The 25,675-nt window shown below is 39.8% G+C and overlaps 1 protein-coding gene across 3 annotated transcripts in view; it reads right to left on the minus strand.

The window, feature by feature from the left end:
* Positions 1-1,917: 1,917 nt before the first annotated feature.
* DENND5B (DENN domain containing 5B) overlaps positions 1,918-25,675 on the minus strand; it is a 188,113-nt gene continuing 164,355 nt past the window's right edge. For 2 of the 3 annotated variants that reach the window (XM_034646078.1, XM_034646079.1), the window contains 9 exons: positions 21,340-21,468; positions 19,059-19,180; positions 15,860-16,005; positions 14,194-14,312; positions 12,390-12,577; positions 10,959-11,041; positions 10,620-10,746; positions 8,660-8,834; positions 1,918-6,754 (listed from right to left, as the gene is read on the minus strand). In XM_034646078.1, coding sequence (XP_034501969.1) covers positions 6,571-6,754; positions 8,660-8,834; positions 10,620-10,746; positions 10,959-11,041; positions 12,390-12,577; positions 14,194-14,312; positions 15,860-16,005; positions 19,059-19,180; positions 21,340-21,468 — 1,273 coding nt within the window. In that variant the 3' untranslated portion in view covers positions 1,918-6,570. The remainder of the gene's footprint in view (positions 6,755-8,659; positions 8,835-10,619; positions 10,747-10,958; positions 11,042-12,389; positions 12,578-14,193; positions 14,313-15,859; positions 16,006-19,058; positions 19,181-21,339; positions 21,469-25,675) is intronic. The other variant, XR_004621419.1, reaches the window with a different exon arrangement.

Here is a 25,675-nt window from a genome sequence, read left to right on the forward strand (position 1 = left end):
TGAAATTAATATTTACGTTGGTGGCTTTCAAGTGAAGCAGATTACTCTTCATAATGTGGGTGGGCCTCATCAAATCCGTTGAAGGCCTAAATAGAACACAGATTGACCTCCTCTGAGCAAGAAAGAATTCTTGCAGACTGCCTTTGGACTTGAACTACAACTCTTCCCTGGGAGTACAGCCTGCTAGCCTACCCTGTAGATTTTGGATTTACTAAGTCTCTACAATTGCATGAACCAATTCCTTGAAATCTCTCTCTACACACACATGCACACACACACACACACACACACACACACACACACACACACAACCTCTCGGTTCTGTTTCTTGAGAGAACTCTCACAGTTTTTTACATTAAACCACCCTTTTCGGGGCACCTGGTTGGCTCAGCCAGTAGAGAATGCAACTCTTGATCTCAGGGTCATGAGTTCAAGCCCTACAGTGAGCATAGAGCTTACTTAAAAATAATAAATAAATAAATCACCCCTCTTCAAATAGCTGTGTGGTTTCTGACTCCTTTGGACCCTGACAAATACACCATTGTTCTGCCCTGAATTCCTAATCCATATGTGCAAGTGTCTACTAAGCTTTTCTACTTGGATGTTTAACAGGTATTCCAAACTTAGGTCCAAAAGTAAGCTTTTTATTTATTTTTTTGTAAGATTTATTTATTTATAGGGGTGCCTGGGTGGGCTCAGTTGATTAAGCATCTGCCTTCAGCTCAGGTCATGATCCCAGCGTCCTGGGTTCGAGCCCCGAGTTGGGCTCCCTGCTCAGCAGAGTCTGTTTCTCCCTCTGCACCTCCCATCCCCAACATGTGCTCTCTCTCTCTCAAATAAAATCTTAAAAAAAAAATTTGAGAGAGAGACGTAGGGAGACAGCACATGGGGAGAGGGAGTGAAGCGGATTGTGCTAATCTCACCACCTGAGATCATGATCTGAGCCGAAATCAATAGTTGGATGCTTAACCAACTGAGCCACCCAAATGCCCCCAAAAGTAAGCTCTTGAGGGGTGCCTGGGTGGCTTAGTCGTTGGGCGTCTGCCTTCAGCTCAGGGTGTGATCCTGGCGTTAATGGGATCGAGGCCCGCATTGGGCTCCTCCACTGTGAGCCTGCTTCTTCCTCTCCCACTCCCCCTGCTTGTGTTCCCTCTCTTGCTGGCTGGCTCTCTGTCAAATAAATAAATAAAATCTTAAAAAAAAAAAAGTAAGCTCTTGATGTTGACCTTCCAAACTTGTTTCTTCTACACTTTTTCCAATCTCAGTTAAGGGCAACTCCATTTTCAGGAAGGCCTTCTCTGGCTAACCCATTTACACTTGCAGTCCCCCTCCAAGTAGCCCCAATTACACTTTCAATCTCTTCTTTGTTTGTTATCTTATTATCTAATTACAATGTGTATTACTTCTGTTTACTGTGTAACTCCGCCATTAGAATATGAATTCCCCCCCAAAAGAATATAAATTCTATAACAGCAGGAATTTGATGTGTGTGTTTAAAATGCTATCCACAAAAATAAATAAAAATAAAAAATAAAATGCTATGTGCCCAATACTTAATGCAACAATTTAGGTAATGCTTATAGTGGGTAGTTAATGAATCTTCACTTTCTATTTTTACTGCAGACTATAATGCTAGTTATTTTTGAGTGTTTTAACAAATACTTCCCTTCCCCAAGTTCATAAATACATTCTATATTTTCTTCTAACACTTCTGTTTTTCCTTTTTCATATAGGCTATTTGATCAAGAATTGATTTTTCTGTATGGTGTGAGGTAGGTTCAAAAAAATAAACCTCTTCTCGATAACCAGTTGCCGAGAAGGCTGCGTTTTTACTACATAATGCTTTTGATTTATCTCTCTACTTTCTGAAGTCACTTGCTGCTCAGTATTAAGATTCTATAATAACAAAGCAAAACAAAGTATCAACCCCACAGTTTTATTTGTAAAGAACAAAGCATGAAAAGTCATTATTTAAATGTACTCCAAAACCTGAAAAACCCACGTCAGTTTCTCTGATATGTATGTTAAAGTGCTTGATATCACAATACTCTTTAAATTTTATATTATGTTCAGATGAGGAAAAAAAATCCAGTTCTGATGCATTGTTAACAATACAAAGAAACACAATATAATTTAAATGCAGAAATGTTCATTGTTTAAAAAGATACACAGGGTACATTTATACACGGTTCAAGTGTAACATAGAGGGTTTTTCTATGTTTAACACCCTCATTTGATTGACAACAGGAACTCCTTACCATACCTCTCTACTGTCAACAAGATTTGGTTTGGAATAGACTAGAGCCACACACAAATCCATTCAGGAAATTGGATGAAGTGTGATTCTCTCCCACATAACCCAAAGATGCCCTGGGTTCCTTCAAATGAAGAGGAACTTTTCGATATTTATTTTTTTCACTCTGGTGTTAAATGCTCAGTGTGATACATTTCTGGAGCCAATCTTTATTCTGACCTTAAGAGGATGACCAGCTCAAGGAAGATCTGGGAGGATGAGTTTCTTCCTGGATTCCTCTGATCACATCATCAACGCTCTCTTCAAAAAAGCTTAGAAATCCAAGAGATTTATAAATGTATTTTAATAGGAATAAGGGACCTAGATGTTTATTATTTGTTTCCATCTCCTTTTAACGTAAACAAATAACAAACACTTATGTAAGGAACAGGGGCTTCAAAACAAACTGATGACTTGGAAACAGGATTCACTTCATAAAAGTAGAGAGGAGCTCAAGACTCCATTCTCAATCAATGAAGGTGTGTTAATACTGAAACATAAATACCTAAGGTTCAGATTGTCCTTTCAACACGGTGAAAAGGAAAGAATAGTTTCTGTAAACCTCACAGAGAAAATACAATTCTCAAAATGAAAACCCCCGGAAAAATCGTTAATTCTTAACAGAAAGAAGGTATTTCAGTTAAGAGTTACACTCTCGATGCTGTCAAATAAATATTTCCCTGGGGATCTGAGGTCCTCATCTGTTGCCTCATGTTTCAAAATATCTTAGAGGTGTCAACGTATACTACACACAACTGTTAAGTACCGTCTCTACCTCTCTTTCACTTACATTTACGTACAACAGTGCTTTACTCCAAAAAAAGAAAATACAAGCAATTCAGTTATTTCCCCTATATCATTCATGTAGTGTGACAGAAGTTCATTAAAATGATTTTTTAAAAAGGCATGTTAAAGTAAATACCACAGGGTCACAAAGGTTCAAAAATGTGCGAAACGTTGAAAATAAACTTTAGAGGGAAACTGCAAACTTTTGCATGTTTCAGGTTTCTTATATCAAATTCTTGCTCCCAGTGGGATAGAGGAAGAGGAAGAACTTTTGTTCTCTGTAGGCCGATTTCACCCCAACTAGAATCCCACTTTATGCTACTCCACACCGAGCCTCAGTCAGTTTTAAGGTGCTAATGAGCCCCACCCAGGGCACTGCTGTCTGGGCTCACACACAATACCAACAACAGTGTCCTGCCACTGTGTCAGAAAGGTTGAGATTAGGAGTTTCAGGACATTTGAAAAACACTCGGAAATTAGATGTTTCAAGAGGTAATATTTTTGGCAATTTCATTTTAAAACAATTTCCTCTCAAGCTATTATTATATGAAAATACTAATTGTGATTCCGGGCATTACTTTTAATTTATTCTGAGGAAAAAAAGTCAATTACAAAATTGATTTTTACTTACTTTAACTCTGAGGATGTGATTATGAAGCAATATACTAATTAAAAAAATTAATATAGCAAAAAGTATACCTCTAACTGGGTATGGTCCTTTTAAAAGTCAGCTACAGACATTTATTCTAAGGGTTCTGCTACTGTCCTGCTCAAAATATTCTGGTATTGGCTTAGAGACAGTTATAAACCACATAAGAACTAAGTCTTCTTTCTTTAGAATTGTTTCTTTTGTGACCTCAAACTCTGCTTAAAACATCTTTTTTATTCATCAATTTGGATTCTAAGGACTTTTTGTTTCCAAATATTAAATTCTTCTGAAAGGCCAAGATTTACCATAACTGGCAATATTCAGAAGAATGGGCTGTAGGCCATTCAAGCAGCTTGCAAGGAGGTCCTCACATGCTTGGAGCCCTGGCTGTTATCATTGGAATAACTACATGGGCTCCTAACGTGACCAATTAAAGGGTCCAGCATTCTCTAGAGGATTTGTCAGTTCTGGTATGATTATTTCTTTTGAAATCGGTCATTTCTACTCTTATGGTCATACTACACAAAGTGGGATAAAACTTTAGGTGTAACTCTTTCTTGGAGTACTACTTTTTTTATGTAATGGTTTTATTCATAGGCCCCAAATCCAATTTTGCTCCCAGTTTTTATAATGGATGTAATTCTCAACCACTTGGGAACAATTTGTTAAAATGAATATTAATCCTTACAATTATTATAAATGAATATTAACACTTATTGCCTACCTGTTTAGGTGGATGGATAAAGCTCCAGGGATAGAAAGACGATTAATATGAATGCCTTGGAGCTCAGTCTCATGCAGCCTTGGTGTAATAAAAGACACGAGTTCTAGACTCTGTTGTCACTGACCAGCTGTGGGGTAAGTATTTAACCTCTCTGATCCTCAGGTGCTCCCATCTATACGATGACGACTCATGCTAACCTAAGTCAGCTGCCCAGATTGTGCCAGAAGCATGGCCTTCTGGGAAAGGTACAGAGAATAAAACCCTGCACTGATCACTCTGTGGTTTCTGATCACTGCAACACAGGAACCCTGTGTGAAATACTCTGGATGCCTGGACTTTCCAGGTCCTTGGAAGAGCTACACCAATGGAGACACCCCTCAGCCTCAGGTGAACAAATGTCCAGTCTACCCAGGTCACCCAGAATCATCTTCTTAAAGCCCTTCCATGGGTTTCTTAATGCTGCCTTCAACTCCCCCAGTGCTCCTCAAGTACTAAGCCACAGATTAAAAGGGGATGTGCCTTGGTTACCCCCGCCGAATAGTGTTTGATAAAGGGAGTGAGGCACTTGTTTCACTAGTTTCTTCCTCCAGGAAATAAGGGAAACAATACTGTTGGCCAAAGCCCAGGACCTTCAAGACTGTGCAAGGGTCCTGAGAGGCCATGGCTTTGCTTCTCAGCCACAATTGGGAATAAAACCTGGAGCTCTGCTGAGGCAATTTCACTGCTAACAATGTGCAAATGCCTAATTAGTTACAGGACCTACCATAAACGAAGACTCAAAGGTAACTAGCTAACACCACCATTTACTTAACTTCCTTATAAAATACCAAGCTGGAAAGCTACTCACAATGTTCGGTCTTTCAAAACTGTTGCCTCTCGCTCTGCTTCCGTTTCTGTCAGTCTATGCTGCCCTGGCTTTCACTGTCTCCGGGCCAGTTGTTTTATATTATTACCCTTTCTTAAAAAGGAATATAAAACTTGCCCTGAAACATCCAGAAAAGGTTCATTCTAGCTCTTTCCCTCTGTTATTTGCATTATCATGGTCAACAAATACTTTCACAAAAACATTCCAAGCTACACAGAGCCCTCCTCCTTCTTAGACATTCCTTCCATTTCCTGAGAGGGGGATGGGCACAGGAAGAGGGGAGGGGAGGGGGGACTGGAAACTAACAAAGACAGGGTTTGAGATTATCCTTGAGGTAAGGAACTGCTGCAGGGTTTAGAGGGCCAAATTAGAAGTACACAATCAAATTGCCGTTTGCAGTTCTTATAACTAAGAGACCAACACTTTGAAACTCACATCTCTTCAAAGTACCTCACATAACATGAATAAAAATGCCAAGAATGAAGTTAGTCTAGGCTAATCTTTCCAAAGTGTAAAGAAGTTATAATCCTACAATTTAACATACTTCTCGGGGCTTTGTGTGTTCTCTTTCCAGTTTAGCCAAGCTCCTGGGGTCCAGTATTTAAAATATTTGAATCATATCTTTATCTTGTGCCGATGGAAAAATTTTTCCAAAAGACTGGAAAAGTGACTCAATTCAAATGTATGAAACCATTTATAACTTAAAAAAATGTAAGTGAGGGCTATCACGTACAGCAGGTAAAGTTGTTTACATTCACAATACAAAGGCTCGGACACACCAGGACGGATGGCTACGACGGAACAATGCATTCTGGGTTCCTTTGTGATACCTGGAGGGAAAAAAAAGCCCGACTGGGTTGCACTGTAATTACATGTTTACTGGCTTCTTCCTGGCTAGCACCACTCTTCCCCTCCCCAACTCCCAATGCGGTTAAGCTACTTATTTTAAGTCACAGGAATATTCAATCTAAGAAAAGTATCTTATTAGAGTAATATAATTTCTTAAAGAAGATAGCATATTTACACACATCTAACACATGAAAATACTCTATTTTATACTAAATTCCAGGTTCAAATGAACTACAATACAGCATTTTGCCTTGTCTGTGGTGTGAGGATTGTTCAGATTGGGGAATTCGGTGTGTTGCCCCTGCAGTGACTCACTACCTTGTCAGACAAGTCCAAATCAGTCCCCACAGTTGGGGAAGGTTCAGGAACAAGGGGTCTGGACTGAGAGTTTCTAGCCACTTGGGTTACACATCCACTCCTTTGATGAGTGATCCTTCCAAGACTATGGTGAAGTCCTGAATGGTCTGCAGAATGCGGATGAGAGAGTTGACAGTCATGCGGTCTCGCAGGAGGGCGCTCTCCTCGTACATTCGGGTAATGGCAGGACACTCGGCTAAGAGGGGGATCCACTGTGGGAGCAGGCGATCCCTACAGAGTCAAGGAGAAAGAAGTCCTGAGCCCTGCTGACCTTGCTGCAGAACACCACACATGTTAGAGCTTCCAATGGGAAGGTGTGGGGCTGCACAGAGCAAAACCTAGCCAAGTTCTGAGGTCAGCAGAGAGGAAACCAAAGTCAGGAATCTGAAAATTTGCTTAAAAAGATACAGTAATGAGACAGTGTAAACTAATGGGAAAACCCAAGAGATTGTAAAAGTAAGTCTGGACAAACTGCCCGTAAGGACTTACCCACATTAAAGAGATTCTGTATTCTGACTTAACACTTTAAAAAAGAGGCAGAATGCAATTTTGTGCCTTTTTTTTTTTTTTTTTTTTTTTACAGGGGTGTTACTCAGACATCTGTGAGGCATGCCAAAGTATACTGACCCTTTGGGAAGAAAGACTACATTAAAAAGTTGGGACTAACATTTTTAAAAAACTGCCACAACATAGCAAGGTAAGGAACAAAATCAAAGCAGAAAAACATTAAGTAGATTTTATAAACCAAAAGAAGGGTTGCACTGGTCTGATAAATCACTAACAGTAAAGAGATAAAAGAAGATAAGGATCACATTCAAAAGGAACTTTAAAAGCATGGCTGAAATTGGCCCCTTTTATTAAGAAGAAATACAGAACTTAGTTCTGTAAACCAGTTGTTTCAGGAGGACAACATCTCAACCTTTGGTGTGTCCTGATTAAACTCTGACATTAGTTATCTGTCACTAAGGATCTAAGACATCCTTACTGGGCATCTCTCAATGTGCCTTTCTTTCTTTTTCTTTTTTTTTTTTAAGTTTATTTTTTGTAGTAATCTCTGCACCCAATGTGGGGCTCGAACTCATAAACCCAAGATTAACAGTGGCACGCTCTTCTGAGCCAGCCGGGCGCCCCGCAAGATGCCTTTCATGACGAGAGCAGCCATAACTAGGTCATCCTGGATCTCTCGTTGGAGCATCAGGGCTGTAGAAAAAACCAAACATTGCACAGGTAACTTAAAAAAAACCTTATTCTTGGGGTATCTGGGTGGTTCAGGCCATTGAGCATCTGGCTCTTGATTCCAGCTCAGGTCACGATCTCAGGGTTGTGAGACTGAGCCCTGCGTTGGGCTCCACACTCAGCGAGTAGTCTGCTTGAGATTCTCTCTCTCCCTTGCCCTCTGCTCCTCACCTGTACTCTCTCTTTCTCAAATAAATAAAGAAATCTTTAAAAAAAAGCTTCTAAAGGCCTATGTGTTTCACGAGAATTGTAATTCTCATAGCTGTTTTAAAATTAATGGATTGTATAGCTCCTACATGTCATTTTCAAAAAATAAAGGGGTAGGAAATTGTCTTAAAGAGAAGACTTTCTATAGTTAAGAATTATGTATATAGTACTAATTCTACAATGTTATTAAATTAAAAGCAATGTGTTGGTATATTGTAAATATATATGTGTGTATGTTCAGGTGTGTCAAATTCCTTATCGAACTATCTATTACCTATCTGCCTGCCTTTGGAGCCAGTGTAGTGTAATGGTTGAGAGCTTGGGCTCTCGAGTGAGACCGGGTATAAATCTTGGCAATCCCTCTTTCTAGCTGTGTGACCTTGGGGAAGTTGGTTCACTTAGCTATGCCTCATCTGTGTGCTGTTTTCTCGTCTACACAATGAGGGTACCAGCTGCTACTTCACGTAGTAAGGTAGTGAAGTGACAGCAGGATTAAATGAGGTAATGAATGTAACGTACTTAGCGTAGTGCCAACATATAGCAAATACCCAATAGATAGTACTCTCATAATAAAACTAGGAATGAAAGAAACCCATGGGAGAGCTTTGGACAGGGCACGATCTGGTATAACCCCTTCTGGACTCTTGTTCAACACGTAACAAAGACAGGGAAAGTCAAGAACTGGCTTTATACCGTGTTCCAAGGCAAACTAAAATCTGGAATTTGCCGTCCTTCCCAATGTTCCTGGGTGCGGTATTAATAGCATTTACATAGTGGCAGAAGGTTTTGCAGGATGATTTCTGAATAAGGACATCATCTTCATTGTCTAGAATCTGGTCAGTGGTTTCAAAATAAGCAACCGCTTTCTCTGGGAAAAGGAAATCAGAATCATATCACAATACACATTAATACTTCATGTACAGAAAGGTTAATCACTTAGTTTATTCTGGAAACACTAATGATGATTTACATTATAGCCAGTCCAGAAACCAAAATCATTACTTTATCACTGGTTTCAAGATGAATTCTAGAGCTCCATGTTTCACAGTGGAACAATATGCTCCCAGGAGTTTACTTTCTAATCTAGACTGCATTCCAGAAGGGTAGAAAGTTTACTCTCTTTAGAATACCCTCAAGCAATGGAAATTGGCAAAAAAGAAAAAAAAAAAGGACTCTTCTGTCAAGACCAGAACCTTCTAGGAATAACTAGCAAATATATAGCAGTCATTGAGATGGTGCCCTCTGTTCTGGTTACAGAATGGCTGGCTAACACTTTGCAACAAAATCCTTGAAATAGAACTGATTCAGGAAATCTGAGGAAGAGATACGTATACACCTATCAGCAACAGGAGCAGTAAGATTCTAGGCATTCCAAAAGAAAAAAAAAAATCACACCTGGAGGCCTAGCTCTGTCAACCTTTCTTTTGTCTAAAAATTCTAAGTTGGATAAAATCAACTACTTCATCTAGACTATATTTACAAGACACAAAATGATTAATCACCCCTTTAAAAAAACTGGGAATTCTAGAAGAACTGCATACCAAAATAAAGATTACAACGCTTATTTAGCAAGCTAGAGCAGCACACTCCAACAGAACTTTCTGTGATGAATGAAATGTTCTATATCTGCAAGGCTCAATTTAGTAGCTCCTAGGTAAGACAGGTATGACTAAGGAAGTGACTTTTAAATTTAATTTAAATTAAATCAGTTTAAATTTAAATAGCCACATGTAGCTAGTGGTTTCCATACTGGACAGCATAAAGCTAGAGTAATCCTTCTAAAACAGAAGTTACATCATGTCACTCACTCCTTGGCTCAAAGCCTTCCAATGACTTCCTATTTCAATCATGATAATGACAAAGTTCTTCCAAAGGCCTAGATGGCTTTAAAGCACCTGGCTCTGGCAGTAAACAGCCCTCTCACCCAATGTCCTCTCACTCTCTGTCACCCTCAGTCTGCCCCAGTCACACCAGGCTTGCTAGTCCATGAAAAGGCCAAGCACGCTCCCAGCTTGGGGCCTCTCCCTGGCAGTTCTCTCAGCCCGCAGTGCTCTTCTCCCACATAGTCACGTGGCTCGATTCCTCACTTCCTTACAGTCTTTGCTCAAATGTCACCTTGTCCACAAAGCCTGTAACTGCCCCACTTAAAAGAGCACTCTCCACTCCACATCTTATCATTCTGCTCTATTTTTCTCCACACCAAACGTAGCTTAATAACATACTAGATGAAACACATACTTGTTAGGTTTTGTGTATTGTCTGGGTTCCTGCCCCTACCAGAATGGCGGGTCAACCATAGGAATTTTTGTGTTTTACTTATTTCTTGATGTATATATATATTTTTAAGTAAGCTCTACGCCCAAAGTGGGGCTTGAACTCATGATACTGAGATCAAGAGTCCCATGCGCTACTGACGGAGTAGCCAGGTGCCCCCTGATGGGTATCCTGAGCATCTAGAATAGTGTCTGGAATACTATGGACACTATAAATATTTGTTGAATGAATGAAAAGCAAAGATAGTGCTAATTTGATATTTATTTTAAAAATTGTACTCCCTTGTAACTAATCCTTTTCTGCTTAAACTCCTGGGTCTTTGAGTTTTCTAAGGAACATTTCAGTGACATTATAACAACATACACCTGCTTTAATTTACCTATGAAGTCCCAGATGAAGACATTCTTGTGAAAGATGCGGGCAGATTTGAACCCATGATGGAAGACTTGTTCAAGTGCCACAACCAGTCCATTTTCTCCACACAGCAATACTGTGAGGCTTCCTCTCTGTGAAGCAAAACACAGTGCCAAAGAATAATCTGCTGCAACTATGTTTAAGAAGACGCTAGAGAAACAGGTGCTGAGGGCAGCTATGAAGCATGTTTCTGTAGCTATTAGAAAGCTTACAAATAAAACTTAACATACCCTCTACTGCCTTATGTACCATGTATAAAAATGACTTTAAAATCCTATATATTAAGTTTTATAGATCATCATACCTCTTTTTCAGGTTTGTGAAAATGTTTCACAATATTATTCACAGCTTCTCCAATTCCTTCTTGGATCTGTCCAGCATTGGGTTCTGAAAAAACAATGAACAGTGGCTGAATTCTCATGTGAGGGAACTGAACTAAACTAAGTACTACGGGGTATCACCTGTGTCCACCAGGCAGGAAACACTTCACCACAGCAGGCTGGCTTGTCAGGGGCCCTGTGAAACTTGCCTCAGGCCAGTTCGGCCAAGTGGGAGGCATCTTGGCACAAGGGAAAAGAATCCAAGAAACCCTTAGATTCAAATCCCAACCTTACCACCTGCAATCTGTAACCTTGGTTAGATGTCAAACTTCTTCTGAGTTTGAATTTCCTCAACCTAAAAGTAGGGAAAATACACACCTCATGGGTCACTGGGAAAGGTGCGTGAGATATTACAGGCGTAAATCACCTGGCATGGTACCTGTTGCAAAGTGCTAGCAAGCCCCTGGATCTGAGGAGTGAGATGGGAAAGACCCACAGCATCATTCCACAGGTACCCCCTTATCCTACCCACCTCTGAGTCCCTTAGTGGGCACAGATCCAGGTTTGTGAAGCTCTGAACGGCTACCCCGAAATCTGTGTTTTTGCCATTGTGTTGAAAGTAAAGGGAAGATGTCTGGTACGCTGTGGCACCCAAAGCCCAGAACTGCTCCCTTTCCTGGTGATCAGTCTATCTAGGCACTGCTTCATTTCCTCCCCCCGCCCCCAACGGCCCACATGCTTAGGTCCTGTTCTTGGGGGAGAGCGTGGTGGGCTGCTTGAATGGGATTGAAACTGCCTTTGCTTCCCAAACCCCAAGAATGGTTTAAAAAAAAAAAAAGATGGTAAACAGATTTCAGGGATAGAAGTCAGTAGGTAACATGAGAAAAATTAAATATTTGATAATTTCTTGTGGTGATTAACTATTAAATTTAATTTACACGTCACACCATAAAGGACAAGCTACACATTCTAGTGTTTAAGAATCTTTGAATTCACACTGCTGGAGGATTTCTTGCATAAAACATTCTTCAGGTAAGAGTCAAGTAAGTTTTTTCTACACCAATGCATAAAAATTGTTGAAGAGCCAGGTGCCCTTCCTCCTTTAAGTTTCAGTCAAAATATTATTCATTCACATTTCCATAGCTTCATTAAAACAGAGCATGCAGTTTTTATTTGATTTTAATATCTAAATTCTCCAGGCTTTGAATTATTTGTTAATTCTTGCCTTACTTTTTCCCTTTCCTCTCTCCTCCCTCCCTCTTTTAAACTCCGTTCACCCAAATTAATATTCCTCAGCTTTCTTCTTTTTAATCTTACCACAATTCATTAATGCAACAGCTTCCCGTGAAACGGCCATGTGGTGCCGGCAACATCTGAGGCACACTGAGAATTCAGCAATCAGTGATGGTACTTACTGGTGGTCTTTCCTGTCAGGGAAGTGATGCTCAGTCTCCGAGCCGAGGTGGGCGATTTCTGCTGCGGCGGAGTCCGACACTGCTTTACCAGATCCTCATCTGCCACTGAGGTCATCAGCTCCCCAATAAGGATTCTCTCCAGGCTTCCATCATCAATGCCTTTCCCCAACCACCGCCCGCATGGGAACCTTGTAGGTCAGAAAAACAACTTCTCCATCACCAGTACTTTACTTGTTTGAATCAGAATTTTTAAAATGGCATCATAGGTGAAGCCCATCATTTTAGTGCCTGTGGGTGTTTTTTAAATTTTAATTTTAAAATTTCAAACATACAGAAAAGCAGAGAGAATCATATAACAGACACCCCTATTCTTATCACTTGACTTAATATTTTGCCATATGCTTTGTTTTTATTTTGTGTTGAAGAATTTTAAAGTACACTGCACACATCAGGACATTTTACCCCTAAAAACACTTCAGTATGAATCTCTGAAAAATAAAGACATTCGTTCTTATATAGCCAGAAATTATCACATTCAACAAAATTAAAATGATTTAATATTTTCTCATACCCAGTCTATATTAAAATACTGTGGTTAGTTCTTCTTTTTTTTAAAGATTTTATTTATTTATTTGAGAAAAACAGAGAGAGCTAGGGAGGGAGAGCACAAGGAGCTGCGTGGGGAGGGGGAGAAGAAGGCTCCCCGCTGAGCACAGAGCCGGATAAGGAGCCAGATGCCAGACTCCATCCCGGGACCCTGGGATCATGACCTGAGCCAAAGGCAAACGCTTAATTGACTGAGCCACCCAGCGCCCCTGTGGTTAGTTCTTCTGACAAGAATATTTTTAAACTAGAAGTTAACGTGGGAGTTGAGTTATAGGAGAAAAGAGGAGAATGTTTCCAAAGAGGAGTGCCAGCTGTAACCAGTAGAGTCCAAAAGATCCTTTCCTCCTACTAAATTAATTACTTCAAGCTTTTTTTTTTTTTTTTTTTTTTTAAATCAGAGTTATAGAGGCACCTGGGTGGCTCAGTCGTTAAGTGTCGGCTTTTGGCTCAGGGCGTGATCCCAGGGTCCTGGGATCAAGCCCCACGTCAGGCTCCATGCTCTACTGGGAGCCTGCTTCTTCCTCTCCCACTCCCCCTGCTTGTGTTCCCTCTCTCACTGGCTGTCTCTCTCTGTCAAATAAATAAATAAAATCTTAAAAAAAAAAATCAGAGTTATATCAATCTTTTCCAACACTTGTGGACTAAGCATTAATAGCAAACACAATCAATTTTTTAAAAGTTTTTTTGGGGGCAATTTTGTATTACATAAAAAGTAAAACTAAGGGGAGCTCAGGTGGCTCAGCTGGTCAAGCATCTGCCTTCAGCTCAGGTCATGATCCTGGGGTCCTGGGATTGAGCCCCACGTCAGGCTCCCTGTTTGGTGAGGAACCTGCTTCCCCTTCTCCCTCTGTAGTTCCCCACTCTACTCATGTTGTCTCTTGCTTGCTCTGCTCTCACTCTCTCAAATAAAAAATCTTAAAAAAAAAAAAAGTAAAACTAAACAATTCCAAAACCTGAACTAAAATTCAGAGGGCAGTGAGAAAGCTTTAGAAAGAAAACAATTCTTTTTTTAAAGTTCATTTTCTTTTAGTAGTCTCTATACCCAACGTGGGGCTCAAACTTATGACTCTGAGATCAAGAGTCTCACACTCTGCCGGCTGAGCCAGCCAGGCGCCCCAGAAGAAAACAATTCTTAAGCCTTTTCTTGTCTAAAGAGTCTCAAAGAAAGAATTCTGAGCTCCCGAGGATATTTACTTACCTGTATGTATGTCCTGTAATCTCATTTCTGACCATGACACAATCCACTAGCCATTTGGCTAACAGTCCTGAGTTATCGTGACCAATCTGAACAGTGGTCAGCTTCCCCAAGTTCTGGCACTGTAGGGACAGGACCACGGGTTATTCAGAGCCTGATGCCACTCCCACTACCTCTTAGCTTTAGTGGTGGCACTTTGGTTCCATCCAATTTAACAACTGCAGAGGACCCATCCTGCATAAATGCCCTGCTTTGTACTGGAGAAATATATTCACATCTAATATATCCCATCTAATGAGACCGGACACATATGGACATTATCAAATGAGGAGACTGTACAAGGTGTTAAGAGATATAAACGAGTACTAGAAAAACACTGGAAAAGGAAAAATTACTTCTAACTAGGGAACCCAGTTAGATGAGAAGAATTTCAAGAAGTGGCAAAAGGATGCTATTTAGATTCAGTTACAGTGAGGTCAGGAAAATAACCACAGATATAAAAAAATCACTGACACAGCTGTTTTTCTGTTTCTAATAAAACGCTAAGGCAGAACTGACCTCAAACCTCATCTACTAGAAGTCTTTGAAGCTACCATAAAAAAAGTATAATTATCAATGTCCTTCCTGGTCGTTGGTGGACAAGTACAAAAGAAAGCAATGATAAAAGGAATAGTTAAAAAAAAAAAGTCAATTAAATTCTGACTTTTAAATTCTGATAAAATATCACAGAATCCCCAACTGACTATGTATGGCTGGGAACATCAGAGCTATGAGTTCTTAAAGCCCTTGACTTCTTCCTATCAAGGTGAGAAGGCATCATAGCCAGCCAGGTGAGGGAGGATGGCCTCCTGAATTAGCTGTGGCAGGAAAGATGGAAAGAAGTAGGCAGAAATGACAGAGAGTCTGGAAACAGCAAGGATGGGACTTATAATAGAGTTTATGTTCCATACTTTCGAGTCAAAGAAAAGCCATGGGTTTTAATCTTTTATATATAACGAGCCCATTAGACAAATAGGGCTAGAACAGGCTCTTGGTGTGTGTTATGACTTAGTGGAAACTGCTATTCCTAGACCCCAAGGAACAAGAGAACAGGACATTCAGTTAGTGCTACTTCCCTCTTGAAACGCGAGCAGGTGGTTCCCTTCCTCCTGCATGCCAGCCTGCAGGGGGCTCAAAGACAGGGGACTATTTCACCAGGTGAAACCTGAAAATTGACTACGAGATTGAAAGGTATTTTTATAGAATCATTCTATAAATGTCACCATGTGGTTTAAAAGCCATAAGCATGGATGTCAGCTCTCCTGTCCTTTTGTCCAGGTTCAGGCAGGGAGCACTGTACAGTAAGAAAGAGAACCACTGTGGGAAAAGCATTTCCCTGAATGTCCCCTTTGCCTGGGTCTGTGCTAGGCACTGGCAATCATGGAATAGGACCTAGCAAAGCCCAAAAGTATTCCATTGCAAGTAGAAAAATAGAGCTTAATAATTAAAATTATAGCAATAAAAATATAAAACAAATAACTGTGTTTATGACAACTTTAGGTGTATACCTAAATGATCCTGGATGCTTGAGTACTCTTTCATATTATTTGATTTGAGGGAAAATGAAAAAGTAAAACTGGAATCCTTGTGTATGACATTTTCTGCTAAGAAAGGTATTAGCTGAACCTACCTCAAAAGTCATTTCGAGAAGGTTTTTGGGAATCTGCATTACTCCCGTGTCTCCTAGCTCTCCCGATACACAGATCCAGGGGTTCGATGTGATGATTGCATTGCTCAGCTTTTTGATGGGGATGATCACTGACCTATATGGAATCACTGAAAGAACAATGCTGAAATTAATTAAAAATTACAATAACATTCTCCTGATAATAAGGGCAATATATATTAATGGCTCTGTTGGCTTTCACAGATAGTTTGCTTGTTATAGATCAAGATGTACTTAAACAAAAAGATAGGATCACCTCTTCCAGTCTAGAAAGATGAGGTCCAGTTTGTAAATCACAAGTCCCAACACTTGTGATGGCTTCCATGGCATGTACATCACCAGGTATGCCTGGCGTGCAGAGTATCACCATGGTGATATACATAACCTCTACACTTACAAAAAACAATCCCAGCATTAACACCAGAACTGACTGCTATATAGAATTTTCATTGTTTTAACGTTTTAAATTTTGTTCTAAAATCAAGTATACAAATGAGCATGGTTCCTGATATGGTTTCATATGTAAAAGGGGGTGAATGACTTCTTGGACACTGTCCCCTTGTTGCTAATTTTCTCGGGCAATGTTTCAGAACGTTCCTATCACAATTTTAAAGTGTGTTACGCAAAGCCAAGAGTAATAAACGATGCCATTCTGGACCTAACATAAAGTCTATAAACCACAATTTGGAAAGCTATTGAGGCCACTCAGGTACAAGAGGAGCCTTGGGGAAAGATTCAAGATGTAGAAAGAAATCTGAAGGCTCTTCAAAAGGCTCACCGCTAGATGTCACTGTCCTATCACTGTCTTTTGCCCAAAAGGCTAGCCGTTGCACACTCCCTCCATTCTCTTTTAAAAATGGGGATAGCTCAAACACACTGGTGCATTTTTATCTCTCAGAGTCATGCTTCTTTTTGTTTTTTTGTTAAAGCAGGGTAGAATCAATTTTTGTTGGTATCCTTGGGATTTCTGCTCCTTTAGTCATAAGAACGGGTATTCGAAGCCCTCTTTGAAAGATCTACACATATATTGCACAAGGTGCCCAGATACAACCTCAGAAAATGATATCATGGTTCATTGCACTCTTAGATGAAGAAAGTGAAAGGGATAAATGGTTCATTTCCCTAATTTTATGTAAACGACTTTCTTTATGTTGGGTGAACAACCTCCCTTTCTGTCTTTTCATTTTGGCTGAAGGAAAGGAAAATGTCAGAGGAAAGGCCATACTTTCATGGTTTAGTAAACATCAGAATCAAATGGGTTTTGAAACTGAAAGCAGAAGAGGTTAGTGCAAGACTTTATTTTAGCTGCCAGAGGCTCCTCTCATCCCTTTCACTGAGACGGTTAGAAAAGCTACAAAAAAAAAAAAAAAAAAAAAAAAAAAAGAAAAAAGGTTTAGGGTCAGCAGTTGTGGCTGCTAAGGGACCACAGATGCACAACAGTGATTACATAAAGTATAAAAGGAGTAATATTATTAAACTTAAAATATTTTTTTCATGAAGCTCTCAATTCCTTGAACAGTTACTTACATGAAATCTACAGATAAAAGTAGGATCTTAGGAGTCCTAACTACCTCTATTTCTTCTCTTTTAAAACTGTACATAACATCTTAGTTTCTTTTTTTTTAAAAAAAGATTTATTTATTATTTGAGAGAGAGAGAGAGAGAGAGAGAATGGTGGGGGAGGGGAAGAGGGAGAGGGAGAGAATCTCAAGCAGACTCCCCATTGAGTGGGACTTGATGTCACAACCCTAGATCATGACCTGAGCTGAAATCAAGAGCTGGGCACTTACCCGACTGAGCCACCAGGCGCCCCCAACACCTTGGCTTCTTCTACAGGAATGTACTAAACTGACAGATAGTTTAGATACTAACGGATAGTTGACAGATACTACCGGTCGGCCCAATACCCAGTTCAGCTCCATTTTTCCTTGTCTGCTTCTACCAGAGACTAGAAAGCCAAAACCTACAAATTTTGGCCAGTGAAATGTTGTATTTACTGGGATTTCTTAGAAAATCCTGTTTTTCTAGCACAGGTTCTGCCCTTTCCTCCTTGGCACTCCTTCCTTCTTCCTGCTGGAAGGTGGATTGAGAATACCATCTTGTGACCATGAAGTAATCAGCACATACTGACGACTATCTAGGAAGAGAGGGACAAAGACCCTGGGTCCGTGAACGTACTATGGAATATCTTGAAACTTCTCATTAAATAAGAAATATGAAACACCTATTTGTTTAAAGCACTCTTTTCCAAGTTTCTGATTCTTGCAGCAAAACATAATTCCTAACTGATACAAGTAAAAATTCTCCAAAGTGGGGAAGGGGAGCCGCTGCACATAAGAATTGGTACTGATGAATGGAATAAATGCTATAATTTGACTTTCTATCAAAAACACATCTCCAGTCAGCATTTCCTCCTACTCTACAGACATACATTTTTCAGTAAGGTTTTGAAGTCTTTCTGAGTCATTAAAGTGTAATGATGTTCACAGTTCTATATGTTTATTATGGTATGCTGATTTTAAAAATTTTATGTATTTTACATAAGATACTGGACCATTTATTTAATAAAAAAAATTTTTTTTTTTTTTTAAGTAAGCTTTAGGCCCAACATGGGGCTTGAACTCATGACCCTGCGATCAAAAGTCACATGCTCCACTGACTGAGCCAGTCAGGCATCCCTAACGAAACATTCTTTTTAACATCCATCCCATGTCCTACTGCAGATGGGCTTCATGGGAAGCAGATGAAGTCAGAAGTCAACATGCAAGATGTTGCTCCTGGGATCACCACGTGGCTGACAGAGCAGCTGAGCTGTGATGCAGTCACAGTGATCCCACAGTGAAGTTCTGGAACAGCCCTATGATAATCCTAGGATGCTGGCTGGCCCTGCTAGGAGGGATCACCTTGGGGCGTGGTGGGGAAGGGTAGTTTGTTCTGGTGAGGCACTTCCCACAGGGGCTGACAGCTGAAGGCTGCCTTCCCACAGCACTCCCAGCTGCTGGGGCACAACCTTCATTCCTAAATAGAGGTCTGGGGCCCGCCTCACTCCCAAATAGTGTCTATCTCACTGTATTATAGTATACTTCAATTTTAAAAATATAAACTCTTATTCCATTAGTTGCCTGAGCAACTCTTCACTCAATAGCCAGTTCTCCAGACTTACTGATAGTGGTGAACACACTGGTGAAGCAGAAGTAGTCAACCGCATTGAGGGAGAGAAGATGGTAAAGAAACTGCTCTCTTTCTTCTTCGCAGCGTAGAAAAGCATAACGCTTGTAAAGCTTCCTAGGATTGGGTAAGACAAGCACAAAATAATAGTATATTTTTCATGCTTTTCATTATGTCTTGCACTAAACATAAACACCTTCACTTAGTCAAAGCCAAATACATTAATTTTACTTTTAGGACTCAGTCCTAAGAATGTAATATGAAATATGGGCAAGGTTTAATCACAGATGTCCACTAAAATGTTATTTGTAAAAGGAAAAGTATATCATGGTATACACATACATTGAAATACTATGTGAGCATTGAAAATAAAGTTTAAGAAGTGTTTTAACAACAACAAAACTACTACTAAAAATAGTAAGTAATTTTTATTAAGCACTTACATTTAAGCACTTTTCCAAGTGTTTTATAGTTATTAATACTTTTAATCCTCATGATTACCCTATGAAGTAAGTCTACTAGCATTCTCATTTTATAAATTAGGGAAAGAGAGATACAAGAAAGTTAAGTATCTTGTCCAAAGTCATTCAAAAAGTAAATAGTATGTGAACAAAGGCATTCAGTCTTCAGAGCTTAAACTCTTATGAAATACTGAAATGTTTATAATATACTAAGCTAAAAAAACGACGATACTACCGGGGAGTCTGGCCGGCTCAGTTGGAAGAGCACGCAACTCTTGATCTTGGGGTTGTGCATTTGAGCCCCAAGCTGGGTGTAGAGATTACTTAAAAATAAAATCTTAAAAAAAAAAAGGATGATACTGAATTGTAAACACAGTATAATCTTAACTAAGAGAGTATGCATAGAAGAAAAGTATAGAAAACGTGAAATAATTGTTATTTACCTTTATGTAGTGGGATTTTTTTTTTTTTAAAGTAAGCTGTACACCCAACATGGGGCTCGAACTCATGACCCAAGATCAAGAGTTGCATGCTCTACCAACTGAGCAAACCCGGTGTGGAACTACATCTGTGTATGTACGTACATATGTATTTATAAAACTCTGCGCGACATATGGGGCTTGAACTCATGACCCTGAGATCAAGAGTCACATGGCTCTACTTACGAAGCCAGCCAGGCATCTCCAGGCACCCAACCTTTATGTAGCACTTTATGTACTTTGGCCACAGTGGCCATGAATGATTTATAATGGGCAGCGATGGGTAAGGACAGCAACTAGTTTCAGAGAACAAGATTAGGTTCACAGGCTATACCTCACTTTGCATTTTTTATCAAACCTACTCTTTGGACATTAAGACTCATCTTAAAATGCTCCAGGGGGTAAGTAGCCCAATGATGATGTGTACAAATGCAAAACTACAAAAAGAATTGGATCATGATGAGATTCCAACACAGGGTCAAGTTTGAGATCTTTGTTGAATTTTTTGCCTAGCTTTGCTCTAGAGACCTAAGTCCTCAGACTTTAAATTAGCTCTAACAATATATATTATGTAGATGATGCATTTTAGCTAAGAGGGTTTCTTGATGGAGTAAAGGGAAACCTATTAAAAGAGTTAACAATTAAGTAACATACACTTGATTGCTTTCCTGGCTCTGAACTATTGAATGTAAGCACTGGCAAGACTCTCAGAAAAAACCTGTTAATGCAGACTTTTTTTTTTTTTTTTTTGCTACTTCAGGTTTTTTTTTTTTTTTTTTTAAATTTTTTTTTTTTTTTTTTTTAAGATTTTATTTATTCATTTGACAGAGACAGAGGAAGCCAGGGAGAGAGGGAACACAAGCAGGGGGAGTGGGAGAGGAAGAAGCAGGCTCCCAGCGGAGGAGCCTGATGTGGGGCTTGATCCCAGAACGCCGGGATCACGCCCTGAGCCGAAGGCAGACGCTTAACGACTGCGCCACCCAGGCGCCCCTACTTCAGGTTTTGTAGTGATCTTTACAATATGATATAAGGTTTACATAAATTCAACCTATCTTTTGGATGTTACTGTCAGCCTGTGTGGACTAGTTAGCTTTTTTTCCTGGTTGAGAACAGAGCAACTTGGCCTTTGGCTGCCAAGTTTGGTGTAGCCTCCCAGGTAAAATCAAATACTATGTCAAACCACGGAGCTTCCAAAGCACATGCATGTTAGAAAGGAAGAACACAGTGCAAAGGAATCAGCAATTCACGCTGAAGAAGCCAGTCTGCCCGCTCATGCAGTCTGCTTTGCAGACACACAGGTCACAGCAGCAGAAATGTCTAAGAGGCTGTCTCTTACTTGGTGAGCAGCTGGTTGGAGAGCAACTGCTTGAGATGCTGGGACAAGAGCTTCTTTTCTAGAGATAGTCTTATCCATGCTCGAGCTCGCCCGACGTCCGTCTTGATCTCACCCATGTTCTGAATATGCCTACAGAACAGGAGCGACAGCAAAGATGTAGATCGTAAGAATAACCTTGAGCTGGGAAAGAACTAAAGCTTTACAGCACTTTGCACAGAACTCTTCTTTCATACTTAGAAGTGTGAAGGGGTAATACGCACTTTATGCTGACTGAACCGTTCAAAGGTTCCATCTGAATCATGAATTCAGTCCCACATCAGAATCACCATTACAACACATGCACGCAGGCAACACCCTCAGATAAAGCAGTTAACACTTGTTTATTCCTTCATTCTTGTTCTTCTTTCAGCCTCATGTTACCTACAACCTGGCGGCTGGTTATTCCTGACCCTCAGGAAAATAAAAGTAATAAAACACGCCGAATATTTAAAAGTTCTTATTCAAAATAATTGGTCTAGTTTGACTGTCACAACTTTAATCCACTGAATTATTTTTCAAATAGTTTCTGGACAACATATGGAAAATACGAAATCTTACTTTCCATGGCACTTGAAGATTGTCTTTTTTTTTTCTACTTGTAAATTCAAAATTCCTAAGCATTTAAAAGACTCTGAAAATTGTGTGGCCACAAAAGAAATCATATGGCCAAACCCCAACAGAATGTTACATGTATGTATAGATTAATATTCAGTGTAAAAGTCAGTGCTATACCCAGAAGGACTGAGTTTATCTTACCTTTTCTTTTTTTTTTTTTTTTTAAGATTTTATTTATTTATCTTAGAAAGCGCGAGCGTGCACATGAGCACAAGCAGGGGGAGCCGCAGGCAGAGGGAAAGGGAGAAAGAAGCAGACTCCCCGCCGAGCAGAGAGCCCAACATGCGTCTGGATCCCAGGACCCTGGGATCACGACCAAGCCAAAGGCAGACACTTAACCTGTTGGGCCACCCAGGCACCCCTGAGTTTATCTTCCTAAATGATTTTTCCCCTATTGGGCAGGAAGGGCAAGCCTAAGGAGCAGGGTAATTATTAAGCCACCACAGTGAGTCACTAAAAGGTCTTTGTGATTGTGACCCACCATCCCTTCCTCTGATTTTTTTTTTTTAATGTCCAGAATGACTCATCCTAGCTGTAATAAATATTACAACGAACCCTTTTCTCTAATGATTCTAAGAATTCAGAATAAGGAATATCCTCCCTGTAAAATATAGACATATTCTCTTCCTTTTTAAAAATATTTTATTTTTAAGTAATCTCTACACCCAGCCTGGGACTCAAACTCATAACCCTGAGATCAAGAGTCGCATGCCTCACCAACAGAGCCAGCTAGATGCCCCTCTCTTTCTTTCTTTTATCCTTCCCCTTTCCCTTTCTCCTTCCCTTCCTCTCTTAATCCCTGGGTCTGAAGATTTAGGCCCTCAAGCCTCAGTGCTGATATGTGATCAAAGACTCTTGATAAACGAGATGTAAAGCATTGTATCACACTACAGACACACTGATGAGGTGGCTTAAAAACAAGTCAGAATGAGGAGCTAAAAGAAAATTCTGTTGCCATTTTTGTAGAGCTTAGCCAACCTCACCTCATTTCTAAGAATTTTTTCAATTTATGACACACTGATTTTATCTTTAAAGGGCTCATACTAGCATACATGGTCATGAATGGAGAAAGCTGTTGTCAGGCAAGCTGCCTCTTAGACCCTGCTTCTTACTGATGGTGCTGGCAGTGGGGGGACACTTGACGACCCAATCTGGCACCTCCAGCATGAGCCTATGAAGCAGCGCTGGCTCTTCCTCTCCCTGCTGACATTTCCCAAATGATGACATAGCTGACTAAAAGCAACGAAGGGAAAATGCTCAGGCATTTACCACGTAAGAGTTCAACAGTATTTATAAGGTACCTGTGAGTGCAGTGTCAAGTCAGAGCTCACATAACTGAGGAATACCAAGTTGATTCCAAGTGTATTCGCTGAAAATGAAGCTACACTAGGTCTGATAAGCATTAATGTTGTATAATCTTTTCCTCAGTATTCTTTCTACTCTAAAACAGTAAAACCAGGGTACATGGGCGGCTCAGTTGGTTGAACATCTGACTCTTGATTTCGGCTCAGGTCATGATCTTAGGTCCTGAGATCGAGCCCTGTGTTGGCTCTGCGCTGGCTGGGTGTGAAGCCTGTTTAGGATTCTCTCTCTCCCTCTGTCCCTCCCCCTCGCCTCTCTCTCTCTCAAAATAAATAAATAAATAATTAATTAAAAAAAAACAAAAACAAAAACCACCAGTAAAACCTACTGAAATAAGCTTTATGTTGGCCTTAAGCAAGTTATCTGAAGACTTGGTAGGTAAGAATGACAAAGTGAAAAATAATTATAATTTGAAAAAATAATCTATATTTAAGAAAAATGAGGACTGGAATACATAATGTGCAGTATATGTTAGGTAGCAATCAGCATTCCCATTATAAAATTACTTACACTAGGGTTTTTTTTTTTTTTTTTTTTTTTTTTGAAAGAGGAATGGGAGTTGGGAGATGAGGCCTCCAGACTCTTTTCCTCAAGCTCATCTGATTCCCTGGCTCCAGGAAAGTAACTATCTAAAATACTGGCTCCTGAATATAATTCCTTTGTTCCAGAACCTTCAAAAACTCACAGGATACAGTCTGAACTGTGCAGGCTCACATTTAAGACTCACTACCCCTCAGCCTCAACATATCTTCCTATTTAAAAAAATTCCATTCCAGACAGCTGACTCATAAGACTTTGCATTCCATTACCTGAAGTACTTTCTTCTCATTTCCCTATTTGCTTCTATTCGGGTCTGAGATCTCAGCTTCTTCTAAACACTTTTCCATGACCACGACAGCCTTCCATGACCTCTTCGATTTACGAAATCCCATAGTCTAATCTGAATCTGCCGTGTTTACGAAATCCTATAGTCTAATCTGAATCTGCCATGTACTGCTTATCACTTTTATCATTCTCTCTTGGCATACATTTTTCTCAGCTTGTAAATGCTCCCTGGGAAAAGCAGTCTACTATTCCTTAGCAGCCCTGCAGCCTTCTTTGTACCCTAGAGGGGTTAGCACATAACAGGAGCTCAAAAATTCTGTTGCTTTGTAAATCTCTATCTAACTTTATGCTTTAAAACAATTTTTATGTGTTGTGTTATTAAACTGTAATCCAAATCTATTAAAAATCTGCTGTGCAGTTATACCATCTGAATTTGCTTTTAACTGGAATAATTTATTATAGGTAACTATAATAGAATTCAGCATAATATTATACAAGTATTACTTCCAAAATAGGTCCTGTTAATTCACACAAAAGCATATACGGCATGGCTTAAATAACTTATTTACTTGATTTATTTCTAACACAATAAATATTATTCTAGAGATGTCATCCATTTTCTACCAATTACTTTCCCCCTCCACTCACGTTCTTTGAGAAGCTCCCCTTCCACAGACCCAGAACACACAACTCTACTTACCACCATGACCTGTGGCCCCATGATCCTAATCCTTCAGCTAGAATGGACTGAATAAGAGGAACAGGCCTGATCTAAACTGAGCTCGCTAGAATTCGTATACTGGAAGAAAACCAAGTTAGTTTTTGTTGAATGCTAAAAATAAGAAACAGTGTTAAAGCCAGGGCTTGGGCAAGCATGTGCATAGTAAAACAGAAAGAAGGGGAAGGGAGGTGTGGGAAGGGGAGGGGAAGAGCAGATGTGAAGGGAGAAACAGCGATGATTTGCTTCCAGTGAGACAGTGAGAGTCATCTGTGACAAGACTGTTAGCAGCCACAGTTTCTGTTCTTGGATTCTGGAAGACACCCTCATATATCTCCAATAAATCCATCCCTTCTTAGTGAAGCTGGTTTGAACGGGCTTCTGTTACCTAAAACCAAGTGATATCTAAGAGTGGCAGTACCTCTAAATTTGAATTCACATTTCCTAAATCCAAAACCAGTACCTACTTCACAGTATCATTAGCAAAACCCAGGATCATTCATTCATTCATTCACTCACTTAAACCTGCTATTATTTATTTGAGAAATTAAGGATTAGCTGACTTTAAGTTCATGTTCTATACAGACATAAAAATTCCTCAAAATATTCCTTCCAGGGTAACAAAATCAATCATAACTACTTAACTTTAGGGTAAAGTCAGATGCTCATAAGCACATATGTATACATTATTATTAAAACGATAAATGAACTAGCTAATTTGCCCTCAAATAATTTATTCCCATTTCTATAAAATGGAATTTTTCTAGGATTTACTCA

The sequence above is a fragment of the Ailuropoda melanoleuca genome, chromosome 16, assembly GCF_002007445.2.
Source record: "Ailuropoda melanoleuca isolate Jingjing chromosome 16, ASM200744v2, whole genome shotgun sequence".
NCBI classification, from domain to species: Eukaryota; Metazoa; Chordata; class Mammalia; order Carnivora; family Ursidae; genus Ailuropoda; species Ailuropoda melanoleuca.